Source organism: Atractosteus spatula, chromosome 15 (genome assembly GCF_055471065.1).
Source record: "Atractosteus spatula isolate fAtrSpa1 chromosome 15, fAtrSpa1.hap1, whole genome shotgun sequence".
Classification (NCBI taxonomy): domain Eukaryota; kingdom Metazoa; phylum Chordata; class Actinopteri; order Semionotiformes; family Lepisosteidae; genus Atractosteus; species Atractosteus spatula.
Window position 1 is genome coordinate 10,040,024 of NC_142720.1, and position 14,515 is coordinate 10,054,538.

Genomic DNA, 14,515 nt, shown 5'->3' on the forward strand with positions numbered 1-14,515 from the left:
ACAACAATAAAGAAGAGTCAATGAAAATAACAGATGAGTGCTGAACCTTGACAATATGTACCAGGTGAGCAGACATTGTGTGCAAAGGACCTCATAGGTCATGCTAGAACGGCATCAAACAGCCCTTTGTCATAGACAATAACCAAACACTGTGACAGGACGATAAGCAAAGCTCCAGAACATCTTTCCACAATCCTGACCTGTGAATAGCTGCATTACAGACACTGGAGATGGAGGCATAGATGTCTGCTCCATACACAGGGTGCTTGGTCTCCCGGCAATTAGCAGGGCACTTGGCAATGAATTCTGGAATACTGATTTTCCCTGCTCGGACATCACAGTCTATCTGAGGAACAACTGGGAGTAAAGATTGGCATGGGTAAATTCACACCACCTGTTGCTGTTCATGCAAAACATGATTCTACATTGCCATATGGACATTAAACCATGAAGAGTATGAAATATACTTTTCAAGAATGAAGGAGAAATTGAAAAAAGAGATACAGTATGCTTTGACATGGTATTTTTAGTTATAAGGTTTAAAAAATGACACTGGATTTTAAGTTTACGTAAAGTAGCTACTTATGAAACAAAATAGCAATCTTTTGGTAAAAGGGTATGTAAAACATAGTACTACATCCAGAAAACCAAGGACTCCCCATCCATTTTTGATTACAGAGTCCCACCTATTTCATAACTTCTCAGCTCACAATGTTTCTCAAAAACTGTTGCATGAAGCACAAGCGAGTCTTTTTGAATGAGTCTGTACTTCTGAATTCCATACAGGAGCGTTGCTTCAGTACTTACTTTGTTTGGGCTTTTTGTTTTTTTGCCCATTTTGCTTTGCTCCATTGCCACTGGCGAGCAACAAAGCTGAAATAGAGATCAAGAGAACAAGCAACAGGTTCACTTTGTAATGAGTCAAATTTCATACAATAGAAAAACACGGCCTGCGAGAGTCTCACTGAGGTCACAGTGGTTTTTCTGTTTGAGTCTCAAACACAAACAAAGACTAACTGCAGTCTATTTAGAATACACTAATTATGGGCTTGTTGCACTGATGCTCAAACAAAATGCCTAAGTAGTCCTAATGCATTTAATCAAATATTTTAAACGGAGACGTAAGTTAGACATAATCACAGACCATATCAACAAAAATAGAGCTCAATAAATAATGTTATTAGTATGAAACATGTCACTGCCAAAATGAAAACATTGCATAGGAAGCATATGACTTTACTGAGCACAGACCTCATCAGCCTCTGGACAGACTGCTGTGGGAGGCTGTTGCAGCTACAAACAGGTCCCAGTCTTTGCTGTTCTTATATGAAATGTCTGTTTGAATGGCTATTGGTTTAAATTGCTTCACCTTACTTGGCAACTGTAACCCAAATACACTGCAACCCTGAAATACTAAAGACTGAGGACTAGATATTAAAATGCAATTGCATAATCTCAGGTTTATGTTTTCCCAAGGAATAATACTATTCAATAAACAACACTTTTGCACAGTATTTAAAATATAAAAAAAACATTGTTCCCAGTGAGAACGTGATGTGAAATACAGACTGCTGTGCTTTTATTGTGCATCAGTATGTACAGTATTCCTTATTCTTGTAATTTTAATTAACTTCAATTGTATCACTGTGATGTTTTGGGTTTATTAACAGTTTACCAAAACATAATAGCATAAGAATATGTTTCTTTATTTAATATGAATCCACACATTGTAAAACTATCAGATTTAAAGTTTATTATAAAGATGTTATATAATTTTAATTAAATAAGTATCTCAGGCATGCATGAATCCAAAGCTGCTCAATAAAGTGCTTTTATTATTTGCTCCATTAAGTATGTTAATAACTCAGACATCTAACCTAAGATGGTTATGAACTTCATCTTAAATTAAATCACATTTTTGGTTCAGCTGTCAATCCAAAACCCAATACTTGGGACAAACTTCCTGTTTTCCTAAAGGCTCCTGGCTCTCATCCAACAGATGCCACAATCAAAGTAATGTATTGGGATTCTGCAATGAGCTGCTTGGTTAAGAGGCTCATTTCAGCCAAGCCACCACTCAATAATATGTAAACTGAAAATAAAGAAAAACTGTCTGACAGTTTTAACACAACACCTCCAACACTGAAACTTTCACTAGAGTCTTCAAAAAGCATCTAGTCTTAAGTGCCTTCTGATGAACATATAACATCATCGGAGTAAATACAAGTATTTTTTACATTTGTTATTTTCTCTCATTTAAAAGTTTTGTCAATCTTTTAGTGGTACTCTAAATATGTATATATGTATATATTTGAGTGCTAGTAAATGACAAATACAAAGTTAATACGTGTCTTATTAGCGAAAGTGCAAATTAAACTTAGTTAATATTACACTATACAAGGGCTTTCTATTTATTAAGCTCTATTGCTCATCAATAACTAATACATGGCTTAAAGGTCACTTCTAAAACTGTTACCAAGGCTTAAAATCTGCAAAATTAGATTATATATCAAAAAAGCCTACCGACACAAAGCGTAGTGAGAGTAGATGTGCTCATGATGTCAGGCTTCAATACTGATCCAGGAGTGAGTCAGTGACGAGAACAGGTCACTGTGGTCTGTTAAACAAAAGGCGATACATTTGTTTTTGTTATTTTGTACTCAAATGTTCGGCTACCATTTATTTGGAAACAAAATGTAAGAAAAAAATGTAATCCTTTTAATGTTATAAAACATGGACTTTGTTTACTCAGCAAATGCAATTTCAGTGACAAGAACTCCATGCTGTGCTATTTTTTTAAGACACAGACGTAACTAACTAATAAGATTACAAATTCCAATGCACAGTCAGATTGAGGTTACATTTAAACTCTGTTCCGTGACATTTACTCTATCTGGATGTTCAAAGCAATTAATTAGTTTACAAGAAAAACAAGTTAATGTCAACTGGTTATAATAATTTGCTTAATGCACAATAATAATTTGCTTACTTTCAATTCCAACATTTAGTTTTTTCTTCATGTTTTCTAGGGTCTGCAAACTTTTCTAAGTTGTTTTGCTTATATTAAAAGCTGTGCAAGAAATATTTTGGCCAACAAGTCTGAGACTGCATTTCCCTCACAGCTGTAAAGTCATTATACTGTACATCACAGAAAGTGGACTTAAAATCTTTCTGCACTTACTGGAAATAAAGAGCATCATTTAATTCTGATTTAAATAGAATAAACAGAATATATTGCTCAAAAAGGCACAAGAGCTGGGCCTGTCTCAGCATGAAAGCCATAAAACTACACTCTGAAGAGGACTGTACTGAGATAATACACAAGGGAGTATTAGGCTACATTATATTGTTTAATTCCATGGGTCATTTTGTTAAAAAAGGCAAAATAATTATTCATTCTTGAGATGGGACACAGACAGTAAACGGCTAATACTTCACAGTTATACTCAGTGCTTTAATGTATCATCCTAAAATTACAATGGAGCCAGACCTCTAGGCCTGGGAGGTATTCTAGTCATGAAGGTCTGGTCAGATGAGTGAAGGTTTAAGTTAATTTTCCATTACATGCAGAATGCACTTCCCCACCACAGGGTTTGCCTTTAAGTAGAGGATTCTTATCTTTTTTAATCCAGTCCCGTCGGGAATGAGACATGATAAGAATTAATTGAAGAATTGGGAATTATTAAGCAGGAGATAGGTGATGAAATGCTTCGTCATGTCACCACATACTGGACCTCACTTGGAAAGGAATCGTCCTTAAAGAGTACAGAGAAAGCAGCTCGCAACCACACATGACGAGAGTGGCCAGGTTTTATAGCAGGTGGGGTGGTTGTTCAAACCTCGACTTTTTTTTTGGTCACAACCTTGAAAAACAACATGAAGCAGAATCGTCAAAGTCTCTCTTTACACAAACTTAACAGCGTAAGCCGTAATTTGATTTCTGGTAATGGCTTTCTTTACCTTTAAGGAATCTTAAAGCCCCTTTCTTAATGTAAAGAGATTAGTTTTGAACATCCGAACATGTATTTGCTTAATCCCACTGCCAGTGCTTAACTTACTCTTTGTTTTCACAAACCAGTGACCCAAAATAATCAAACAAGAAAAGCATTACATAGTGATGTTAAACTACAGCTGGTAAGTCCATTTACTATCTACAAATTCATTTGTTATTTTGCAAATTTTTGGATTGGATTTAATTTTCTGGTTTAACTTGATGTAGTGCAAGTACAGTCAATTTCCTTTTGTTTTCAGATTAGATATACTATACAGTACATGAAGAAACATGTGATTGCCCTGTCCTGTAGCTTTTGTAGTAATGTTTTACTCATGTTAAATTTTGATCATATAATTGCAGAATAAAAGCAATTACCTTCATGAAAAAGAATACCTATTTCCCCTCCAAATCTCTCTTCAATATCTCTTTCTGAGCCCCATTTTGGGCATTCTGCGCTTAGCTTGCAAAACCATGACAGGAACCAAGTGAAAACTGCTAAACTACAAAAGCTATAGACCAAAATCTCATTCTTAGAACATACCAAGTATTGCTTGCTTTTAATATCATTGAAGGAATTCAACAGTTTCATGAGGGTATAGTTAATAAATACAACATTTCAAGCCAGTTAATGTCTTGGCAGTTTGTGAATGAGGCACTGTTTTTGAAAGTATTAGCAGTGCCTTAGGCTCTAAGTCAGCTTCCCTTCCAGAATTACTGTTTTCAAGTTCTATCTAAGCTTTTATTTAATCACTTCCCGCCCATTGCTTCAAACAAATTACTGCTTCGGTAACAATAGAGTTTAGTGGATGGGTAAACACTTCATATATTAGCCCTGCTATTTACCTTTAACGTTTGTGCTAGTGCTTTTTTTTCCATAAGACAGCTTTTCAGACAAGTACAATCTCTATAGCACTCATTCCAAATGAGTACCTAGTACACTACCTTCATGACATCAACCTGCTTTTACAAAACAATCCCTTTAATTTGAACACTCTCTTCCACAAGACGCTAGCACACAGGTAATTTTCAATTAGCAACTAACTACGACCCTAAAACACAGGTGATTTGATTTATTATCCAAATGATTCAATTTGTGAATGAACACCAGGCAAAGATTGCAGATGAGGAAACTCTTGTGTCCCTTGAGCACTTTAGTGTCTAGGATTAAAGTACACACTGTGTTAATGGCAATTAACATTACACCCCATTTGGAAAGCTTAGTGTTCATTAGCATTCAAAGGTTTTCTACTGTATTAAAGAACAAGACACAGATCACCATAGGCCACCAACAACACAGACACCACCTTTTCTGTGATTTTATTTGGAACCTCTTTTATCAAAGCTCATTGTGCAAATCTGTTTTAATCTCTTAAATTGCCAGGTTTACAGGTCAAAGTTCCTTCCTTAGATTTTTTTTCCCACCCTTAAAAATGTACTGAGACAGAAAGAGGTAAAACATGAGGGATATCAGGACAATGGGACAGATCAGAAGAAGTCTTGTCTTTGAGAGTAAACGGTATACACAAGTGTGTTCTTTGTTCTTGAACAGCAAAGGTCTAACTAATATTTCTCTCTAATATTTGAAGAAATAAGCAACAAATACAATAAACTTCCTAATACTGCAAGAGATAACTGGCTGTGATATCTGTGAGCTTAAAATCTTTGAAAAAGAACAAGCATTTTAACTCTCACTGTAACAAACTCACAGACATTAAAGCATAATATGTCCCAACCACCTACATTTCTTTATATAATGTGTTGTTAAGTTTTATATGTTGTTGCTTGTGGTATTTAATAACAAATTGCAAATCCCACCCAAGTAACACTTTTTGAGAACACTGCTCCTGCTGACTTGTATTTAAGTTGTTTGTTATTTAACAACTTTGTTGTTGTTGTTGTTGTTGCTGCTGCTGCTGTTCTGTATTTATGTTTTGGTGTTTCCTAAATTCTTTTGTATTGGAGAACACAGTACATACAAATAAGCATTTCACTGCATTTGTATACAAATAAACTGAACTGTTCATAATAAGGTATTTTGTCACACACTGAATACTATAAACACTCTAGTTCACCACATAGTCACCAGTTACTGTTTTTTTTTGCATTTTTGGCTTTTATCTAAAAAAACAGCCACAATGAGACATGTCATATTTTTCATTCAGTTGTTTATGACAGCCAAGAACATTACTGAAAACCATGGTTATAAAAGTCAGAGCTATCCACTAAAGCATACCTCAGAACTCATCAGAGACACAAAATGAACAAGTAATAGGTTTATTCCATGCTGAAAAAAAGAAGAAAGAGAACACAACGTTTCGGCCGTGGAGCCTTCTTCAGGTGTGTGACACACACTTGACACACCTGAAGAAGGCTCCACGGCCGAAACGTTGTGTTCTCTTTCTTCTTTTTTTCAGCATGGAATAAACCTATTACTTGTTCCTTTGCAGCCTACGCATGCTGACGCAGCTACCCACCTGAACTACTAGAGACACAAAATGCTTTGTTTCTTCTTTAAAGCACTACATGTATGTACATGAAAAGGAAATGCTTGGGTGAGGGTTCAAAGGTTTAAAAACTTTTGATTTTAAAAGTGATAAGGGCATTATCTAAAAGCTTAAATTGATTCAAAGGAGAGGTTTAGCTTCTGAATGAGATTGATTCTTTGATGCTGTTTTGTTGTAGGATATTTTCCATGTCATGGCTCATTCTGATTTATTACAAGACATTCTTACCATTACGCTATTTCTATATATTCAAAAAATTTAAGTAACTCACTGGCCCGTCCCCCCCAGGCATAAGAAATGAATCGGCTCAGTTTGCTCTCTTCCGCAGGACAAGACCGAGCTTGGATAATTCACTTTTCTGTTTCTCTTCTCTATCCCTGAATCAGGACCAGCCCATTCAGCTGACAGAACGCAATACAGCACTCACGAATCTTGTACAAGCTGCATGCAGCTTGAAATACAGATGATCCTGCCACCCAAGTAGGGTGGTAACTCAGCTACCGTGAGTTCAATTGAAAAAAAATAGTTCTTTCCTGCCACATGGCATGCTCATAAACATCTATTTGCTGGAGAAGCAGGGCCATATTAAATAACATTTTGAGGATGCATTCTTTGAGCATATTCTTACAAGAGCTCAGGCACAAAACATGAGAATAGGCAAGGATGTTTGATGGGAAAAAACTGTAACTACTGTAATTATTTAACTTTTCAGAAGAGCTCACACCCTTTTTAACCTTGTACTTATATATATGTATGTATGTATAAAAGTTAGACTAAAATAGTACAGTATCTGCAAATTATGGTGCTTTCAAACACAAGTTCAGGAGAATTCCTCATCTCACTTTCACTCTCCTACACCTAAATATCTGGTCTGCCAGGCACCCCTTTTGCACTTCTCTTTTATAAAAGCTCATTGTGCAGCATTCTGCACCATCTTCACCCTTGCAGCACCTCCCTGGCTCATTCCTCCTGAATTGATGGAGGGGGTCCCATCAGCCTCACTCTCACAGGCAGGCTGCAGTCACCTCAGCCAGGCAGGTTCCATCAAGTCAACTTTAATATAGTTCGTCTCTGTGTCGTATTCATTAGGCTTTCAGGAATTACTTCATGCTGAAAAAATATATACACATTTTGCAGAACTTTTTCAATAAGCTGAAGCATTGCATAAGAAGGATCCACATGAAAATCTAGCTATTAATAGGTACAGTACCAACCCTGGTTTAGAAATACTGTAACAATGAGGAAAAAAGATTTGGTAATTCATTCTGTAATAAATTAATGTTTTTTTATATAAAAAGTGAACTTTCACACTTCCCCAAAAGGATAAACAAGAAGCATATTTCATGGAAGTCTGTGAAGTATGAACACACCTGAAGATGAAACCGACCACAGGAGGGCATTCAGACAATAAGCATCTGCAGCCTAGCCCTGTTTCCAGCAGACATTAAAGCAGTGCCTGTCAGCATCTGCACCTTATGGATGAAGTGAAAAACAAGAAAAAAAATGCATATGGCCAATATACAGCATTTCTGGGTGACTAAGGAGGAACAAGACATGATGTGTAGCTCATACAGTTTGTGCACCGATATTATCAAAGATACTTGACCTGCTCACATAAGAAACTGAAACCAGCTTTAAAAAGAGACTATGTTTTTTGTGGGACTCCCTCCTATTTTAACCAGGCTAAAATTATGTTTGTCAGTGTGATGAAATAGAATTTAAAAAAAGAAAACGGTCTCATCAATTTAACGACACAGGCCCACCCAACACATCAAACTCAAACCTAATGCAACTTCAGTAGTTAAAAAAATTCTTCAAAAGAGCCCTATAGTGAATAACTGTGTTTAGAATATCTTTGGTTTTTACCTGCAATGGCAACCGTTGTATTACCTGTAAATACTTTACCAGCACAACAAATATGTAGCTCTGGCCAGTGGCCATCGTGTTTGTCCAGCAATCTCTTTTAGAGCATCTCTCGTGGAAAATGCCCTGCCATTTAAACTGGTGAAACAAGAGGACATGCCCTGTTTCTCTGAACACGTCAGAGCAGCGAGGACAGAAGATCTCTCCAAGTCGATAGTTGCCAACTGTATCTTCCCCACATCTGATCACACTGACCTCTGTCTGCATTCTTCCACAGGGGTTCAAAGACACTCATGTCAGAAGGACATCAGAATTATCCTAAATTACCAACATTCGGTTGACAGCTCCACCCAGTACTCACTGATTGATTCATTTCTTTCTAAATCTCTCTGCTCTGCAGATTTCTGCTTAACACACTTGCCCTGGAATTCATTACCCAGATTATAATTTCTTCAGTCCCCACATTCTCTTCTCCCTAACCACTCTCAGACTCTCTTTTGTACTCCTTAACCACACCTAGGCTCAAATTCCTACTCTTTTTCCTTTTCGGTATGGAATTAGCCTACACTTCCAGCCTGCATGTTGACATAACTCCCCACACCAACCTCTTTTAGAGTTTCGGATATAATTCCTTGCCTTATGTAACACTATGTATCCTGAAGGATTCCACAGCACTCCTGTTCTTATTTATTTTTCAACTTTTACACAATAACAAAGCTATAGGAACGTGACTCGGATCCCACTTTATATACAGAAAGCCAACAATGACAAATACAGAGATACATCTTATATGACGGCTTTTTGTTACGTTTTAATAATTTCTAGGACAACAGGACAAGTATTTATTTCCCTGGTTTACTAGCAAAAGGCACGTTTTCACCTTATGTACTTTCCTCCTTGCTCTGAAGGGGGTGCGCTTTCTTTAAAAAAAACGTCAGAACATTTCAGGGATATTAACTCTTAGCTGAATAGTGAGCTCGGAACTCTTAGTTCAAGTTCGTACTCGTTCTCCACGCTCTGACGAAGAGTAAATAATACAATCTAATTTTACAAAGAAATAAAGTCATTTAAAACTTTTTGTTAAAAAAAAGTGGCACGGAACAAGCCCTTCTCCCGTATTACATACTGCAAAATAAGAATTTAATTCAAAAGCTTCACCTGCTATTTAAATTGGAGATAAACGTTCATTGCAACTTTTAGTTGCATGACGAGTTACTTCGCTTCTTTTAAGAAATGAGAATCGAGTGTAGGGAAATGCTCATCTCAAGTGTGATATACAGTACTCCCATTATTCAACTATTCAATATTTATTAAAAATCGGCAATAAAATATAATTTTAAAAAAACGGCGCAAAGTACAGGAAAAAAATCAATGCTTGCGATTATATATGACAAATACTGCACTACTGCAACAGACATCATAGCGATTACACCAGTTTGAAAAAGAGTCAAGTGCAAACTTCAAAAAACTAATGCGCATTAAAATGCGTGTCTCTAGCTACAATAGACGCGAAGGTCTGTGTGGGGGGAAAGGTAATGTGACACTTACGATTTGGGGTCTGAAATGTTGTTTTCTGTCCTGTCTTGACACTGAACAATTTTTTTTTCTGCAAGTACCAAATCCCCTTGGCTCAAAAAACTCCCAGTACCATTATTGTAAATCCGAGTGTAAAGAAGCGCTGTGCCGTCCTCTCTCCCTCATCCCTTCCGAGGCACTACCTCACAGCTCGCAGTGAGTCGCGGGGGCGCACACATGGCCGTGGGCTGGGATGTTAACGAAGCAACTCCTCCTACCTGTCCCACCCTTTCACGTGGAGAACCCGATTAAAAAAAAAAGTTCAAAGCCTGCCAGATCGAGGTTTCGACGCCTTGGAAACTTTGGCTTCGGGGTGCGATATGTGAAAAGTTTAGAAAGCTGTTCTCAAGTTGCAAAGAACGGCAGAGAACTCTGTACCGGAGAAGGAAACAAGCTGCTGCATTACAGTTTCGATATCTCTGTCAGTATCTTGATTATTTAATACAATATACTGTATATCTATCCCAATCAAAAGCGTCTTGAGGTTTGTTTATTGGTTAATAATGGTAACCTTTGTTTTGTATTGTACAGATTTTTCATCAGAATCTCAAGGCACTTTACAAAGAAAAAAATCAAAAGCAAACCTAGTAGAAACATGAATACACAATTCAATACAAAACATGAAGTAGAATTAAAAGCTCACGTATTATAGTAAGTTTTAACACAAGGCTGACTGATTTAAAAGGCCCAGTCTGTGCTGGGAGATCCTTCCACAGCCTTGGAGCATCACAGCAGAAAGCCCAGTCTCCCAGGGATCAGAGCTGAGATTTTGAGATCCAAAAGTAGGATGGAGTCGAGAATACAAATAGTGTGCAGTTGTCAAGGAAAGTAACAGTTCACAAATGTAGTCAGTACCCAAACAGTGCAGGTCCTTAAAGGTAAATCTGCAGTAGTTTTAATTTTATTTTGAAATAGGTTTTATCCTGAGATGTGCAAATGATTTTTTTTTCTTCAGTGAGGATCTGATTATTATTCTGAAGATAGTATGACTTAAGAACGGGTTTGGATACACCGGAAATCACTAATTAACCCTGAAAAAGATGTGCTTGCATTATCTTCTCTACATAAGATCGGGAGAAACATCAAGAGACACAAGCAAAGTTACCAAAATAAAAAAAAAAACATACAGTACCTTCATAACGTTGGGAACTTGAGCTTCAGATGTAAGATTCAGATCTTGGCGAAACCAAAATTCCTGCTCTGAGTGCTTGGATTGATTCCAGCATCAACAATAATCAAACTAATGTTGACACAGTTGTGGAGCTTATGAGGAGAGTCAATCAGTGAAGCTTCAGCACAGCTTCAGTCTTATTAGAGTTCAAATGTAAAAGCATTTGTTACAGTACATCCATTTTGTAACATTATCTATGCAGTGTGACAAAACAATGTTTTACTAATGTACAGTTTTGTGCAAAAACAATTTTGATTATCAAATTTAGGAAAACTGATACTATACCTGCTCCAATGCTAACATACTGTATATAACATGAAAAACAATGGGACCAAGAACAGACCACTGTGGAACACCAGGTTTTAACAATTTTGTTGAGAAAGATAAAAACGCAATTAGAGCAAATTGTTTTCTGTCACTTACTGTAGGTAAGTTTTAAATCAAGACAAATCAGTTGCAGTAATATCAAAAGCCCTCTCTAATCTATTGTGCAAGATAGTTTGATTAATAGTATTAAAGCCTCCTTTCAAGACAAGTATGACAAAAAGGATTAAAAACATCAGTAAATCATAAATATCTGTTACCAGAGCTGTATCAGTATTGTGCATCAATCTTAACCCAGACTGAAATGGTTGATATAGTTTATGTGCAAGTAAATGAACTTGTAACTGAATGACAACAGCCTGTGCTTGATCATTTGTCAAAAACAGTGGTTTAAATCTAGCTTGTGCTTTTATTATCTCCTAACAAAGAGGACAATAAAAGGGTTGTAGGTTGATGGAACAATTCTAGATCAATATTGATTTAATTTCTTTATAATGATCATGACAACAGAATAGATATTTCCAAATCTTAAACAAATCAAGACAGGAGAAACATATGATGGGTTTTACTTTAGAGATTATCTCAGACATCTAATGCATTAATGCATGCATTAATCTCAAAAGCATATAAACCATGTTCATATGTGGAATCATAAGGTACGATCTGCATTCTTGATGGCTCTTCATCTGAAAGTCTTGATTGTTAGAGTGTGCTTAAGTAAAATGTGCTGGATCTTGCAGAACTATTGAAATAATATTAAGGAACTCCTCCCTTTGCTACAACAAAAAAGGCAAATTAAGCAAAGAAACACAAAAAAATTGCAAACTACTCACAATATTAAACATTCTCTCCCTTTCTAAGATTTTGCATATAGATCCTCTTTGAACAGGTTTGACAGCAAATTTGCAGAAGATTTTCACTTACCCCTCTGCAGAACAATTTAACAAGTATAGCTCACATATCACACAGTATCATGTGTGAGTTTGACATGCACAGCTCTTCTTACCCCTGCCAAGATTTGAACCCAGTTGCTTGCAAGCTCCAAGCACACACAGCGCTACTCCTGAGATAGTGGATAACCTCTGCCAGGCCAGAAGACTGTCTAGATTTCAGAGGAGGGTAATGTCACTTCTGTAACTCTCTCAGTGCACTGGTCCCTGTTCCATAAGCACTGATCATGACCTGGTACAAACCTTCCCTGATATTATGGAAATGCCCTGGATTTGACTCACTGGTAAACAAGAGGTCTTTATACTCCAAGGAAAATACTTTCCATGAGGGAGTAATGTCCGTGAACGTGCAACAACATAGGCAGCCACCTCTGTATTTTCCACTGGCATCTCTTTACCAAATTGTTGACTTTTGTAGATCTGAGTCCAAATGTCCCACTGCTGGTCAGCAAAGAGCTCTGTTTATTAGCCCTGAGTTCAAAGAGTGTTGCATGTGTGTACAAGTATTCAGAGCATTCTTTATTTTGACTACGCTTCTTAGCAATTCAGTACAACAAAACAACAAAACAAAATCAAATTCAGTACCAGATGTGAGGAGTGAATAGCAATCACTATGGGGTTTTTCATGGAGATCCTTTGGAAGCACTCTGAAAGCAAAGACCGTACTGTGGGTAAAACATGTTAGAATTAAAACATGTCATTTATCTCCCTTCTCGGCTTTTGTCAGAGCAGGGCTGCAGGAAACCGACTGACTTACAAGGATTTGCAGAAAAAACCTGCTACAGTAAGTGCTGAAATGAGACAAACAGAGATGGTCATGTGAGAGATTAAAAGAAGGTAAAAGTGTCTGGAGCAGGATGTGAGTGTGTTAGATCTTGCTGGCATTTTGTTTTAATAGTCTTTATTGCAACAATAAAAGCTTATTGCACCTTGATTATGGCCTTGGCTTGTATATAATTACCCACTGCAGGACTTCAGAGTGCATAGTCACACCTCCAGTAATTCTCCCATACCTCCATTTGTGGTTAAATACAGGCAGCTCTTCTCTCTGTTTTCCCTACCTGTCAGTCAACAGGCCCATGGATGAACCATTCTGCAGGAAACATAACCAAGGCCATTGAGAAGGTATGGATAACAAAACTCTAGTTTTAAGCGTCTAGTGTCTTTTAAGACCAACACTTTTTGGACTAGCTTTACAGCAAAAATCCAGTTTGGGTTCTTTGATGTACTAAAACAATGTGGTGGCTTATATATGCCTGTCTTCAAACTCTATAAAGTATATATTAATAACTAGGGAGTATACAGTACTTGTTATATCTATAACAAGGTCATTTTTACATGGCCAATAAAGCCAAGGTCAACAAGGCACTTTTAAGATAGGTAGTGAGATCTCAAGGCTGAAGCAGAATAAATCTCCTATTTCTTGTTGGTCTCTCTTGCCTTTATAGAGTTTTCATTGACTGACCTCTTGCAGTCTGTACAGTAGGTACACCAGCAGACTCTCAGAGAACAGTTACAGAGCAGCCTTGATCTGATGCCTCTCAGATTGTGTAGGATTTATCCCACACTAGTTAGAATCACAGAGAAACAAGGCCAAAAACTAAAACGCATCAGTCTATATGCCTAGTCATTATTATTTTTTTGATGTTACAAAAATGCAGCACTGTATAATTTTGTAGTTGAAGAATGTAGGAGTGTATACAGCCTGTCCATTCCAAATGTCTAAGAAATTATTATTTCAGCTGACAGTCCTTCACAGAAGCTATGGAAGAAATAGCTCTTTTCCATGTAAATGTATGATGTTATTTTCATCACATTACTGGATTACTGATTCATTACATTACTATCTTTAAGTCAAGCACAGATTGTAATAACCTCTTGTACTCCGAGCCTGATTGTTTTTCAGAAACGGACTTTTCAAGTCAGCCAGTGGACACTCATTCCTGCTTTCTGTGGCTTTTGTGACAAGAAGAAGTGGTAAGTTTTCACTCATTCATGCATCAACTATTCAGTGCATTTTGTGTTTAGTTGGACATGCTGAGCTTTAACCAGATATGATGAGTTTACTTCCTCAGGGATATTACTAATTGCTTGTTTTTTTCCACTGAGCAAACAGCAAGAGTGGAGAGCAGTA

General features: G+C 36.9%; 1 protein-coding gene across 7 annotated transcripts in view; it reads right to left on the reverse strand.

Moving 5' to 3' along the window:
* vit (vitrin) overlaps positions 1-12,578 on the reverse strand; it is a 31,285-nt gene extending 18,707 nt beyond the window's left edge. For 4 of the 7 annotated variants that reach the window (XM_088934085.1, XM_088934084.1, XM_088934083.1 and 1 more), the window contains exons 1-4: positions 9,910-10,074; positions 2,524-2,617; positions 808-873; positions 201-357 (exon numbers count right to left, since the gene is read on the reverse strand). In XM_088934085.1, coding sequence (XP_088790211.1) covers positions 201-357; positions 808-873; positions 2,524-2,557 — 257 coding nt within the window. In that variant the 5' untranslated portion in view covers positions 2,558-2,617; positions 9,910-10,074. Of the gene's footprint in view, positions 1-200; positions 358-807; positions 874-2,523; positions 2,618-9,909; positions 10,077-12,437 lie in introns of those variants that run through there. The other 3 variants (XM_088934087.1, XM_088934086.1, XM_088934082.1) reach the window with 2 other exon arrangements.
* Positions 12,579-14,515: the final 1,937 nt, after the last annotated feature.